This window comes from Gopherus flavomarginatus, chromosome 1, assembly GCF_025201925.1.
Source record: "Gopherus flavomarginatus isolate rGopFla2 chromosome 1, rGopFla2.mat.asm, whole genome shotgun sequence".
NCBI lineage: Eukaryota > Metazoa > Chordata > Testudines > Testudinidae > Gopherus > Gopherus flavomarginatus.
The window spans coordinates 166968747-166983981 of record NC_066617.1 but is presented as its reverse complement, the minus strand read 5'-3'; the positions used below and the strand labels follow the sequence as shown (position 1 = coordinate 166983981).

Here is a 15235-nt window from a genome sequence, read left to right as displayed (position 1 = left end):
GTTTTATTTTGGCCTGACTGAGAAAAAGTAGGGGGGTGGGGGAACCACAAAGAATAGTGACTTTACAGATATAACGTGCCACAGTCCAATACAACATTAAAATTGATTGTGCCATTTTACTGTACTCCTGAAAAGGAAGGTAACTTAATATTATTAATAGTGGGGTTTTAGATTTTTTTTTTTCTATTTACTTAAGTGATTTTTTTTTCAGAAGTGAAAAAGGGAAGAGGAATTCACATAGGGAACAGCTTTTTCTTCTCAATAGCTACTATATAAATACAAAAACAGTTTAAAAACTATTATTGGATAGTAGGAAGTGGTATTGATGATTAAATGAACCCCAGAGTCAGTAGTGAATCAATGTTTTATCATGGTGTTAGGAGGTACTGTGTCGCCCTTTGGCATAAGCTGGCAACTCATCCCAAAGTTCAAAACATGAAGGGCATTATATAATAAACATCAAATGCAATAGACCAACTTTTCTGAAAATGGTCATTTATATTTTTCCACAGTCTCAATCACAGCCCTTTTTCCTTTGGATTATGCTGTTTATTACATAATAGATATACTTTGCACTTCCTTCGTGTCTTCCTTTCAAAGATTAAGTTCTGCTTGCACATCGGAGATATTCAATTATTATTCTGTGCTAAGCTTTTACCTTCCCCACCTAAAATCCCCTTCACAGTTTAAATACTAGTGAAGGTAATTATGTTAAACAACATGACGCTAAGAGAGCAGGCATTACAGAAATGTAGTTATCAAACTTACCAATTAGCTCTTGGCAATCCTTGTGAATTATGCTCTGTTCTGGTAGATCTAAACAACCATCCCAGGATGCCAGACTGTCCCCTTTTCCTACAACATTCAGTGCAATCTGAAAACAAACAGTTCTTCAACGCATTACTAGTTGTACCTCTGCAGAGATCTAGTTACTGCACTCAATGAACTCTACAGATTTAAGCTCAAAGGAGAGTAAACATTTCAAAACTGAATTAACACACATTTCAGAGTTCTGCATGGCACACATGCCCCCACAAATGGGGGGAGGGTAATCATTTTATAATTATTCATGATACTGAAGCCATCAGCTTCAAATAAAAATATGTCTGCAAGTATATATTTCTTTCTTTAAAGTCATAGTTACCTTCCAGACTTTGGCTCTCAAATCAGCAGGCAGTGGTCTCCCTTGAATGATGTTTCTTACTGTTTCAAGGTCACAACCTCCTTCTTCTAGAGCTTCTTCAAGGTCTTTTTCCCTACAGAATTTTTTAAAAAAATACATTAAAAAGTACTTTAAACAGAAAAAATGTTTTGATTATTCAGCATGTGATATCTGCTAAAGATCCCTCCAAGCTGGAGGAGCCATCAACCCCCTCCCTTCCCCCCAAAAAATTAAAAATAAAAAAGTTTTCTGACCTGTTTTTATAAATAAACTTAGATTACTTGAAACCAAATACTGTAAAACCTAATTTATTTTTCACAGTGTGTGTGGCCTGCTTGACTTCAAATTCCACTCAGTTTAAATAATAAAAATGAATTATTTAATTTTCTGATTCTCATGGAGTGGCACATTTACTACAAAATTGGTCTAACATTGCAGAAGAATGTTTAAACCTAAGGAGCTGCACTATTTTCATTGATATGTTAGAGAGTCTAAGGAAGCATTTTTTTCACCCACACATTACACATTCAAATGCAAATTTGGGACCTAAACTAGGTGGCAATGTCTCATTAAATAAATCATCAGACAACCTAGATACTGGAAAATATTTTTCCAGCGGTTTATCAATAGTTATCTCTTAACCCATATTTCCTTTTTCAGATGCATTCATGTCATGGGATGCTACCCAAGTAATTAACCTAGTCTTCAGTTTTATCTGGCATAATTAGTGTGATAAACGTAAAAGAAAACAAAAAGAAAAAACCCAACAAATCAATGGATCGATAAGATATCAAAAAGCTTTTAACACTAATACCGCAATCTAACAAGTTAGCATATAACGGAATACTCAAGACATTCTAATTGTAAGAATTTTTTTTAATGTCTCACCAAAAATGTTTAAATGTAGACAAAACAGGTAATTATTCAGAAAGTGAAAACTTTGCACGTATTTTCAACAGATAAAAATCTTCTTGATGGCTGCAGTTGAACATTTCACACACTTGCAGACTGAATGCACCTGCTGAGCTACCTCCTACAATTTCATGTTGTCATAAACAGATAGCTAAGGGTTAATGTTCTTTTACCTGTAAAGGGTTAACACAGGGAACCTGAAACACCTGACCAGAGGACCAATCAGGAAACAAGACTTTTTCAAATCTGGGTGGAGGGAAGTTTCGGGTATGAGTTTTTTGTTGTTTGTCTTGGTTCAGTGATCCTCTCGGCTCTGAGAGTGATCTTTCTATCTCCAGGCTTTCTAATCTTCTGTTTCCAAGTTGTAAGTACAAGGATAGTAAGACAATAGGTTTATATTGGTTTTTTTTGTATTTACATGGGTGTAGTTGCTGGAATGTGTTAAATTGTATTCTTTTTGGATAAGGCTGTTTATTCATTTTTTCCTTTAAGCAACTGACCCTGTGTATTGTCACCTTGATACAGAGACCATTTTATGTCTTTTTTCTTTCTTTTTATATAAAGCTTTCTTTTTAAGACCGGTTTGAGTGTTTTTCACTGGTTAAGGTTAAGAAACGAATGGAGGGGGAATATCTCTTTGTGTTAGATTTACTAAGCCTGACTTTGCACACCCTCTGGGTGAGGGGGGAGAGAGATTACATCTCTTGGTACTTGTGTTTCAAGGACTTGAAGCAGGGAATCTCCCAGAGTACCCAGGGCGGAGAAATCTGGGAGGAGGTAAAGAGGGTGGAATCCCTTTGTTTAGATTCACGGAGCTTGAATCTGTATCTCTCTCCAGGAACCCAGGGAGGAAACACCTGGAGGGGAAGAGGGAGAAGGAAAGTGGGTTATTTCCCTTTGTGGTGAGACTCAGGGCATCTGAGTCTTGGGGGTTCCCCAGGGAAGGTTTTGGGGAGACCAGAGTGAGCCAGACACTGGAATTCTGGCTGGTGGCAGCGATATCAGATCCAAGCTGGTAATTAAGTTTGGAGGTTTCATGCTAGCTTCTCATGTTCTGAACTCTAAGGTTCAGATCTGAGTAAGAGAGTTATGACACGTAAAGTTACAGTGATGGCAAAACGGCAGGTGCAAGGGGGTAGCAGAAATAACAGTTAAACAGTTTGTCTACAGAGTGAGTAGAGCATGACACACTTGCCATACATTAAGTACAGAATGATTTTACCCCAGAATACAGAGAAGAATATCTTGTGAATCAATGTATATACTTGCACATGTGGGTACTAAAGGGTTATCAGTTAAAGCCCTCTGTTAGTAACTACTGATGCCACACCACATTCTACTTAGTGAACTTCACTGTCCTTTAAAAAGGTACGTTTCATAAGGAAGAATTGTGATACTGGCTGACATTAAATTAGAACATTCTATAGCAGACCTAATAAAATGCCTCATATTTGGGCACTTTTTTTATGGTACGTATCTGCCCACGGTCTTCAGTAGCTACAGTTCTTATTCCTGTAATCGATATAGCAAGTCAGATGCTGAGTTTAGTATGCTAATTTTAATGTTTAACTACCCACTCCCAATGGAATTCCTTGATCAAGACATATGAACTCTAGTCTCTTAAAAGACACACGCACACATCTGTTTTCTAAAGATTAATCTCTATATTTCAAAAAAAGGCAAAGACCCAAATCTGTAAACATTTATGCACACGTTTAACTTTAAGCATCCATGTGTTCCACTGAAAACTACACAGGATGTTAGATGTTAAAGTTAAATACCTGCACAATTGTTTGTGTCTTTTTCCAATAGGCTTATAAGCATAAGTGCTTCAAATCAGATTTTATATGTAGAGTGTGTGAAAGCCAACATATTCACACCCAGTTTGGATGAAAATGTAGTAAGACTTTGTAAGAAGAGGTTTACTTTTCTAGTTTTTTTTTTTTTTATTAATCTATTATTTGTATAGCGGAAGTGCTTATAAGTCCCAACCCAGATCAGGACCTCATTGTTCCAGGCACTGTACACGTACAAAGAGTTTACACTCTAAGGCTTTGTCAGGCAAGATACCTGCATTTACATGTTACTCTGTAATTAAAAGTTATTAGAGTTTAATAAGCAGCTCTCCAAAACCCTTGAAATTGATTATAGGTACATATCTGTTGGAGAGGAACCCCCCCCACACCTTCCCAAAGCTATTATGCATGTTCACGTTAGAGCAGTTGCTGATTTTAGATGAGAGACAGCAAAGTTGTCTTCACAGCTGTGCAATAAATGACCATCCTAGCAGTACAGTTATGTCAAGATGGTTATGATTCTAAATTGGGGAGTCTAAAGGACCAGCACTAGTTGTAAAGCTTAATGTTTTATCTATTGTAGTATAATGCTTCCTACCTACACCCTTAATAAATAGCTCATAACAACATAATTCATTAGAGCAATTCAGTTATAACTTTTCACTCCCATCTAACAGAGACATGAGGAAAGCCAAGCTGCTCCCTTGAATAATCTCCCAAATAGAAGAGATCTTCACTGATGAATACAAACCAAATGAGAAAATAGAACAGTCAAAATATTTGCAAACCTGAATTCATTTGAGTGGTGAACAAATCCTTTCTGTGTCTTAAGACTTCAGAAAGCCTGATCCATATAGAACTAGAGATAAAATAAAAATACAACTAAAAAATTTAGTGAGGGCTATGTTTTGCGGTTCTCATGTATTTATAAAATGGCCACACTAGCCACTTGATTTCTTTTTCATATGCTTCCTCTTGTGCAATCTGTTATTAGCACAATAATGTAACCTGTACCTAGCTGAAATTAATGTTCTGTTCAGAAGTCAAGTTTGACAGGTGGCAAACACAGGGTCAAACTTCATTTGACAAACACCAGACATTACACACAGCACAGCACTATCCAGTGTTTATCATCAGCATAATATGCTCTACAGTTTTAATGCCTGCAATTTAGGCATATAACCCAGCAAGGCAAAATAAATTAGCATTCCTTAACACATAGGACAAACATGGTTGAGTGGTGTCCACATACTGACACACAGTTGGGCAAAAATATGCAACTCTGTTTGTTCAGACACCCCTAAACTGTCTAACTATATTTGTACCAGTGCATTCTGGAAAATGTGGGCAGTGAACCCATTCTTCCATATTAGAAGATAAAGCACCTGGAGGACATACACACAGATCAGAACCAGCAGCATGTGGGTAATGCACTCTGGGCACAGAGGAGTGAGATGAAGGAGAAGCCACCAATCCTGTTAAGCAGGCACAATTAGGAGGTCCCATGGTATTGTAAAGCTCTGAACTCTATTTGTCCAACTGATTAGAGAGAGAATCAAGTGCCAGATTAGACCTATAGCATGGGTAAAATATGGTTAGCAGCTACAGTTTACTATCCAAGTTTTACCACCAGCTGCATAATTAACTGGTTAAAAGTCATAGTGTAGCTAGAGCCTCAGGCTGTAATATATAAACCATGTTTCAACATGTATTGGAGAGAATGTAATTAAGACAAACATACCTATGGAACTATTCTGGAAATAATTACAAACGCACCTGGAAGAGAATTTCTAACGGACCTGATAGTTTTAAATCTGCAGCTACCAATACCTGGTATTTACAGATTAAAGAGCTGTGTATTTGTACTTGTATCAAAATTGGCTTTTGCCATAATGTAAATGGAAACAATCACACAGGGGGAAAATACCCAACAGTATGATACCAGCTTAAAACAGTCATTCCCCAGAAACTCCATCATCAGTACTTTGTACCCTGAGGAGCAAAAAAGAGGGATGGCACTGGTCTACTGCCTGACCTTGAAGAGTACTGAACTGATAGCATGGTTTGTCACTACAGAGGTGTTATCACCTTACATTAGATGGACTGCAACACAGAAGTTGTTTATATCACTCTGCTGTGGCTATGACAATCAGACATTCTTTTCTTCCATCATACCTACAAAAACTGTTCAGAATGGTGCGTGATGTAATCAACTGAGTTTATCATGGCTTGCTAAGAGAGCAGAGTCTCAATTGCTAATAGGAGCTTTCAGTTTTGTTTTGATTTTCCTCCAAATAAAAAAACCAATCAGATTCAGACTGATTTTAATGTTACTTAAGAAAGTGATATTACAGCAGGAAACTACAAGAGCAAAATTCAGACGAGCTGGGCTCTTGTCCTTCATATGACTGGTGAAGACCTGCACAAAAGTCAGTCCATTAGTAACTACATTTATTATTCCTCCTTTGGGAAGGATACAGCATCTCATCTCTTGAACAAGGCAAGCTAAGAGCCCTTAATAGCTTTGGTTTACATTCTGTGCTGGCTTTTCTGTTTTTATCTGGGTACAATTCAAAGTTTTGGTTATAGTTTACAAAGTCCTGATTGGTGGCTGGACCATTTATCTGAAAAACCAATTCTCTTACACAAGGCATACCATTGTTGATGCCTGGAATTAGCCTCTTTACACCTAACAGCAGGTCTCTCTCAGTAGAGGGCCCTTGCCTCTGAAATACACTTCCCCATCAATCTATTAGAATCCAAGTTTAACAAACTTCAGGATATATAGCAAGACTTGCTTGACTAAGGCTTTTAAAACTTGGGGAGGAAGTTGGGATGAAGAGAAGTTGGTCTCTTGTTGGTCCTTTTATGTTTAAAGACTTGTACTTTTTATGTAATGTTTATTTTATATATGTAAGGCACCCAGGTGCTGGGTAATGACAAACAATAAATATTACTAAATGAATAAATCACAAAAGCAGAACTTTCCTACCCACCAGTACTACCTTCGATGGAATTGGGAAGCAGTTACAGAATGCTGCTTTTCATGAAATACATAAGTCATTACTTTGCAGTAGTTTCTTTTCCCGAACTTTTCCAATTAGAATAAACAAACGAAGCTGAGGTTTTATCTTCAATCTCTAAAAACCACCAGAAACTAGTCTGAAACGTTCTCAAAATTTCTAGTTCAATTTGAATTCAATGTTCACAAACACTCACTTTTATTAAGGACTTATTTTAGCAAGTACCATGGGTGGCTAATTGGTTACGTAAGGCAGGTTTCACTGTAGTGACATTTCATCACGTCTGTGGTTGAAAATTATTTTCTTAGCAAATTAGTTATGCAAATTTTGCATGTCTAAGTTTGTAAATATTATAACAATACATTGAAAGTATCTAGTAATCATGTGGTTTACTGAATTAGTTTGTAATGCTGAATATAAACCATTCAGGAAACTTTGACCAAACAACACACTACTTCTGATAAACAAGGTGGGTTTTTTGGTCATCGTAAATAAAACTAAGCTAAAAGTCTAAACAAAAGGAATCCACATGCTCCTCGCAATACATATGAGTCTATATATCTAGAGAGAGAAAGAGAGCACGCGAGAGCGCACTTTTTCCTAGCCTTTTATACAAGATCAAGCATAACATCAATATGATCTCTAACTAAGTGCATCTGGGAATATATCTTGCTCTTGTAGTGGGATAAATTCAAGCATCTAGTAGGCATTTCCCATTTCTAACTACCTCTAATCCTGTCTCCTGTTAGTCTTCATGGAATTTCACATAAATTACTGAGTGTGTTGAGTTCCTGGAAAGTTCTTACTAGGAATACAGTCACCAAATTAGGCTACAATTAAAAAGTAAAAGCCAAATTAAGGTATTTCATTCTTAACCCTTCAATTTCAATGGGGTGCATAGAGTTAAAATGAGCACTTTCAAATAATGTTGATAGGACCTGCATGGTAAAACCAGACTTAATATTTCTGTATAGGATTGCAGTCAGCTCCTTCCACACCTGTGAAGCAGCTCCATAACATTGTCATACACATAACAAGGCTGCCAAATCAGACTGGAAGCTGTTGTGAGGTAAACAAGCAGGAAAGAGAGACAGCAGAAAAATATTTCTGGAACCAGATCACAGACAGAGGAGAGGCTGAACGAGAGGCAAAACTACTGATGAACTATTACTTTCACATATCTGGCAGTACAGCAACCCTTTATGCAGCTGCACAGCTAGCGTAGATCAAAGACCATCACTTGGACGATGCTTTGAAAACGTACCCCTTACATTTTTTGTTCTGAGAAAGACACTTAAATATCTTGCAATAAGAAATTATACCTCTACCCTGCTTTAACGCTGTCCTTGGGAGCCAAAAAATCTTACCGTATTATAGGTGAAACCGCATTATATTGAACTTGCTTTGATCTGCCAGAGTGCGCAGCCCCACCTCCCACCCTGAAGCACTGCTTTATTGCGTTATATCCGAATGTGTGTTATATCAGGGTAGAGCTGTACTATGTTACTTTTCTCCCCTATTTAGCTGAAATCCATGTGGCATCCACAGGCTAACCCAAAATTAGATTCTTTCATCTACTCTTGTTTATAGTCAATCAGCAATACATATCCTTCTGCTAAATGATCACACTCATTCATTAGTTTGTACAAACCTTAAAAACAATTATCTCCACTCAGATTGCTACATTGATTAGCCATATGCTATTCGTAGATCTGTTTGTGCTACTATACTTGAAAAGATGCTCTCATTACTTGTATCCACTCTCCTTAGACGACAGCCTAGTATCATACCACTCATTATTTGCTTTAATATACTGCCCATCTTCACGGTAGCAAGCAGTACTGTAAGCATGTATTTGTTAGGTACTGATCTACATACATGTTCCCTGTACTTCCAGGGCCTGAAACAAGGCTGCCATCAGTACACTCTGTCACACTCCCATCCTATCCATGCACACACCTAGCTCTCACTACCTTATTGGTCACTTTTAATTTAACCTTGAAGCAATTAATAAAAAAAAACAAGTTGATAAATGTAACAAGTCTAAACAGGACCTGAATTCTGAGTCCCTACCAATGTTTCATCTGCTGGCACCATGGCACTGGAGCCTGCCCCTTTAAATGGCTTACATCTTGGCATTATCAGGAACATGGGCAGAAAAAGGAGAAAGCAGGAGCATATATGGCATTGCTGTTGTCACAGGAGTTATGGGGAATATGCATGGAGATCCATGCTAGCACAAGCAGGGCTGCTAGCAGAGATCTATTAGGAAAGTAGTACTCTCTCATTCAGAACAGAAAACAGATACAGTTCAAATTTACTTTCACCAAAGAAGTTCTTTTGTGGAGTCCTATGAAGACATGTACAGAACCAGATAACCACCTTGTGCGTCTCTGGCTCTTTTATTTCAGTATCATCATACTACTTCAAATTAAGGAGGAAAAGTTAAACCAGCAATGCTGGATTTATGAAATGTTTCTTGCAGAAACCACTTCTAGCTATAGCAATTGGCTGAAAAGAGTACACATTTAAGGTCATGTTTTGCATCAGTTATAAAAATATTTGATAAAATACACATCATAAACTAATATATAGTAAATAAAAAACAAAACAAAACCTGCTGGCTGAGTGACCAACCGTAGAACAAACTATCAGAGGCAATAGGGTTCATATTATTATATCTTGCAAATCTTTTTTAAATAAAAGCTTTCCACTATTAAAAACTTCAATCTACATATATTTTTCTACTCTCCAGAAATCTCTCTCCCCACTGGCACCTCCAAATGTTTTGTAACCTCAGTTACCTTCTGGTTCCTATTTTTAATTAATGATCCTCTCACTGGAATGGAAAAGTTCCAGGAACAGCTATTTTGTATTGATGTAAATAAAAAGAGTTCTTCAACTTTAAAAAAAAAAAAAAGGTGCAGTGACACAGGCCCCAAATGCGGCACCATTTTGAATAACTCAAAAAAGGACTATTTTCCCCCTAAATGTATTACAGTATCACATTTAACCTTGAGGTTTCTCAGATTTAGGAAGTAGTGTCATGAGCATCAAAAACTATTTACCATTGCAACACTATTTTATGTCACATTACACTGTCCCAAACAGTTTAATTATGGTTCAGGAACTCAATGGTGAAATTTGGAAGCATAAGTAGTGATTACATCCACAATGAAAGCACCAGTTTTCCAGTTAAAGTAGGTCTTGAGACTGTTGAACTGCTGACGTTGTTTTAAAAAAAATGCTGTTGCATCCACTTGTGTGAGACTTGAAAACTAAATAAGAGGGTAAATATATTAAGCCCCTGCCAGTAGATTTTCTCAACTGTTATAGATTCATAACCATGTTTGCATCATATCACTATCGTTTTAAATGTAATCCTGATGTAAGGGAAACTAAACAGGATGTATTTTATCTCCTTCTCAACTGATGTTTCAAACTTTTAAATTACACTTAATTTCAATGAGAAAATGTGTGTATGCACAAGTAGAGACATACCAAAAATATGCTAAAAAAAAGGAACACAAACTATTTGTTTCATTTAAGTGTTTCCACCAATTGTCTATTTCACAATGCATTTAGGGTTAGATGTTGATAACAATTCTTGCCTCAAACAAAAGTAATGATATTGCTGAATTCGCACATCATGTTTACCCAAAAGTGGCAAATTGGCTAAAATGACTTATTTTGCAACCATGTATTAAATAAATACTTCCTACTAAAAAAAAAAAAAAAAAAAAAAAAGGTCAAAACAAATAAAACTCCCATGAAGTGGATCATAGCAATGTAGCACATTGTTTCAAAGTATATCCCCATATCAAAACAAAATCTTCTGGTTATCATCTGTTGACTATATACCCGAAACATCAAAATTTACAATTTGTTTCTTTTAAAGTCAGAAAACAATTTTATTGTTTTCCTCAATTTATGAGCTAAAATAAAGTTCTCTTACCCAACATGCCTCAAATTTTCATAAATCTGTTCTTCAAGAAATAAGGAAGAACTGTGGATTCCAACAGGTATTTACAATTAACCACTAAAGAAAAAATAAACTGACTATTACACCACAGAAGACTGTAGGTTTCCTACAGAATTTCTTCAGTAAATAGGTTTAAAGTACTTTTTCTACTATGTTCTCCTCTGACAAAAGTGTAACTTTCCTTGTGCTTGGATCCAAATGACTTGGTTTCACTGAGTTTCTCTGTATTTGCAGAAATCAAGTATTTTGTCCTTAAACTTCGCTGGAACTAGTTAGACAAAATGACTCGCCTCTCCCCCAGTCTCTCTCCACAACATGTTGATATTTTTAAAGCATACTCCGGTGACAGGTGATTTTCTTCATTTTCATTTTAAGAAAAGCATATCAAGCATTCAGTCTGGGATCTTTGGAATCTACAACTTTTTGCTGGCTTTAAACTGATCCAGGTCATTTGTCCGAAGAGAGATGCCTCATCACTGATCTATATTCACAAACCTACATGTTTTGTGAAAGGATTAAGGGTAGTATGTGTCATTAAATGTTGCTAGATCCTACAAATTAGGGATATTATCACAAGCTCTGGTCCTGTAATCAGATCTGTATAGCTGAATCCTTGCATCAACATGGAGCCTCTGACTCCAGTGGAGTTCTACCCATGAGATCTGAATCCAGGACCAGTTGGGATGAAGAGGAAAACAAAACGGTGTCTACACCTTGATATGAATGTTTCAACCAGCAATGCCAAAAACAGTGTTAGGCTCTCAAATCTTACATTAACATGGAGTTTTACATCAAGAAATATGCCAAATTTCTTTGCATACTATCCAGAGACAACACTTCATTCACCCCTTAAATTATAACTACCTCTTGAGCAAAGCAGGTACTTAACAGCACATTGAAACATTATATACAAAACACAATAAATTAAATTAAAAAGCAGATGGAATGTAGTGGGGACCTGCAAAAGGGTAATTACAAAGATTTAAATTTGGGCCAGATCATTAATTCTTGAAAGAGAAAAAACAACAACATGACATCTGTAGTCAGACAATCAGGATCTCAGTTTTACATCTCACCCAAAAGATACACTGCTAGCAACACGGTGACACTTGACATCATAATGTAGTTTTTGATTCTGAAAGAAAAATCATTCCCACAACTCCCTACAATGGTAAAGTTTTCACTGGGAAGCTCTCTCATTCAAATAATATCATCCCTGTTTAGTTTATTCCAATTACAACTGAACGTTACTATTCAGCATGGTATAAATACAGGCCACACATGGTAAAATCTTCACATTTTTGCAGTGAATTTGTATGGAACCAACATTGCTCATGCAGAACTCACTATTTAGTTTTTTCAAAAGCGTTTTAGCAGTGTTTTGAGATCTTGAAGGTTGCATGTACTCTCAGCAATTAATATTGGAACTGGTAGGACTGGAGTATTTTTTCGAAGATTCTTTAACATGATTCAGATTTCATCTCAAGGATTATGCTGCAATGTTCCAAGACCCAACAGTTTTACAAGTAGGTGCTATAGTGCAGGGGTCCTCAACCTTTTTCTTTCTAAGCCTCTCCCCCCAACATGCTATAAAAACTCCACAGCTCACCTGTGCCACAACAACTGTTTTTCTGCATATAAAAGCCAGGACCAGTGTTAGGAGATAGCAAGCAGGGCAACTGCCCGGGTCCCCACGCCACAGGGGGCCCTGTGAAGCTAAGTTGCTAAGGCTTTGGCTTCATAGAACGGCCATACTGGGTCAGACCAAAGGTCCACCTAGCCCAGTATCCTGTCTTCTGACAGTGGCCAATGCCAGGTGCCCTAAATCAAATTAATAGAACAGGTAATCACAAAGTGATCCATCCCTTGTCACCCACGCCCAGCTTCTGACAAACAGAGGCTAGTGACAGCATTCCCATCCATCCTGGCTAAAAGCCATTGATGGACCTTCAACTGCAGGTGGCAGGGCTTGGGGCCCTGGGCTTCAGCCCCAAGCTGTGGCGGTTTGGCTTTCTACCTGGGCCCCAGCAAGTCTAATCTCAGTCCTGCTTGGCAGACCCCTGAAACAGTTGAGAACCACTGCTCTAGGGCATAATTATATATCCATATGAGTAGATCTTTATTTAGAATTGACAACACTTAGCATTTATACAGCACTTTACCTGTAAAATGTGCTTCATAAATCTTAATTAATGAACACTGTACTTTATTAACTTTTCTGTAATCAGAAGAATGCAGTCAGTTTAAAAATGCAAATTAACAAAACTGAGTAGTTAGATGTCTATACTACAGATGGCACAGCTGCAGTAGCACAGACACTTCCTATAGCTATGGCAAGGTTTCTTCTGTCAGTATAGTAAATCCACCCCCAGAGGAAGTGGAGCTTCCCTTCACTTGAGGTGGGCAGAGGTGGGCAAACTACAGCCCGTGGGCCAGATCCAGACTGCCATCCCTGTGGCGCCGTAGGGCTAAGGCAGGCTCCCTGCCTGCCCTGGCCCCGTGCTGCTTCCAGAAGTAGCTAGCATCACGTCCCTGTGGCCTCTGGGGGAAAAGGGGGAGGCAAAGGACTCTGTGCGCTGCCCTCGCCTGCTGGTACCTCCCCTGAAGCTCCCATTGGCTGTGGTTCCCTGCTGTACACCCCTGCCACCCTGGAGCCGCTTCAGGTAAGTGTCGCTGGGCTGGAGCCCACACCCCAAACTCCTCCTGCATCCCGCACCCCAACCCCCGCCACACTCCTCCTGCATCCCAATCCCCTGCCCTGAGCCCCCTTCCAGCACCTCAACCCCCTGCCCTGAGCCCCCTTCCAGCACCTCAACCCCCTGCCCTGAGCCCCCAACCCCCTGCCCTGAGTCCCCTCCCACACTCTGCATCCCTCCCTGCACCCCAACCCCCTGCCCTGAACCCCCTCATACACCACACCCCCCTCCTGCACCCCAACCTTTTCCCCTGAGTTTCTTCCTGCACACCACACCCACTCCCACATCCTGCACTCCCTCCCACACCCCAACCCCATGCCCCAGCCCTACATTCACGGCCCTGCATGCAATTTTCCCACCCAGATGTGCCCCTCAGGCCAAAAAGTTTGTCCACCCCGACCTAGCTGCATCTACACTGGGAGTCAGGTTGACCTTACTACCTTGTTCATGTTTTAGATCATGTAGACCAGTTACACCAACATTCACATCAAACAGAGTTCCTTTATGTTAGAGCTAGGCTGATCAATAGAAAGCATACCTAGTACTGTACTAAATGTAGACTCTAAATACACAGATGGTAAGACAAGTGGGCCAAGACTGGTGATTGGGAATTGGAAGATCAAAATGAGTGAGGCAACTGCATAGGTGGCTGCACACAAGGAAACCAAAGGAAGTTTGTAGGTGTGTACGTGGAAGGGACAAAGAACAAGGAGGCAGCAGAGGAGAGGGGTCACATACAGGAGAGAGATAGAAGGAGAGAAATACAAAGGAAGGGAAATAGTTTAAATGTTTAACCTTGGTATTCAACACCGCATGGAGCAAGATTTAGTCTCAAGTGACCGTAAGAAGCCAGGTAGGCAGCAAAAATGGCATGTAGAGTAGCTACGGGGCGCACACAGACCAAAATCCCATCACTAAGGCCATTGAAGGAGACAGTCTCTCAAGGCACGGCGGGGCTTTCCCTCTCTCTGAGCTTCTCCAGGGGCACGGCCCTGTCTAGGGGTGTAAGACAAAGCCCGTTAATGGGACCCAGCTCAGAGGAGGAGACGGAACTAAACCAAAGGAAGCGCCGGAGGCAGCTGGCGGCTCTCGGCGGGCAAAGCCTTTTCACCGGGCAACACCAGCTCCCGGGAGCCGGTCAGACCCGCTGCCGCTGCCCCGGGCCGGCCCAGACAAGAGCCCCTCCCCCGAGGCTGCCCCGGGCCGGCTCCCCCCGTCCCTCCCCAGAGAGGCGCAGCCGGTGGGGCTCCCCTGTCCCCGCCAGGGGCAAGTCCCCCCGGGCCGGCCGCGAGCGGGGAAGGGGATCGGGGCCCAGGCTCGCGGAGGGGGTGACGGGCGCTCGCTCACCAGCTACTTAGCAGCGCCCCTTCCCCTTCCGCCATAGCTGTTGACGTGCCCTCGCTTTGCCGTAAATCGCGGTCTATTTCCGACAGCCGGAGAAAACATCCCCCTCCCGGCCCGCGGCGCTGTCGTAAAAACCAGACTGGCCGTAAAGCGCAGATACGGCGGCAGGTGACGTGGGGCACTTCGGAGTCGTCGGGCTGCTGCTGTTGCTATGGGGTCTGGGGGATGTGACGTATGCGAGGTTCGCTCAGGCCCGCCCCTTTGGAACGTTGTGGAGGGCGCCGCGCGGTGCGGGACATGGTCTCTCCCAGCCGCCCAGG

The 15235-nt window shown here is 40.2% G+C and overlaps 1 protein-coding gene across 2 annotated transcripts in view; it reads right to left on the bottom strand.

The window, feature by feature from the left end:
* TBC1D23 (TBC1 domain family member 23) overlaps positions 1-15018 on the bottom strand; it is a 50573-nt gene extending 35555 nt beyond the window's left edge. For both annotated transcript variants that reach the window (XM_050958248.1, XM_050958253.1), the window contains exons 1-3: positions 14919-15018; positions 1145-1256; positions 769-874 (exon numbers count right to left, since the gene is read on the bottom strand). In XM_050958248.1, coding sequence (XP_050814205.1) covers positions 769-874; positions 1145-1256; positions 14919-14953 — 253 coding nt within the window. In that variant the 5' untranslated portion in view covers positions 14954-15018. The remainder of the gene's footprint in view (positions 1-768; positions 875-1144; positions 1257-14918) is intronic.
* Between the last annotated feature and the right edge of the window lie 217 nt (positions 15019-15235).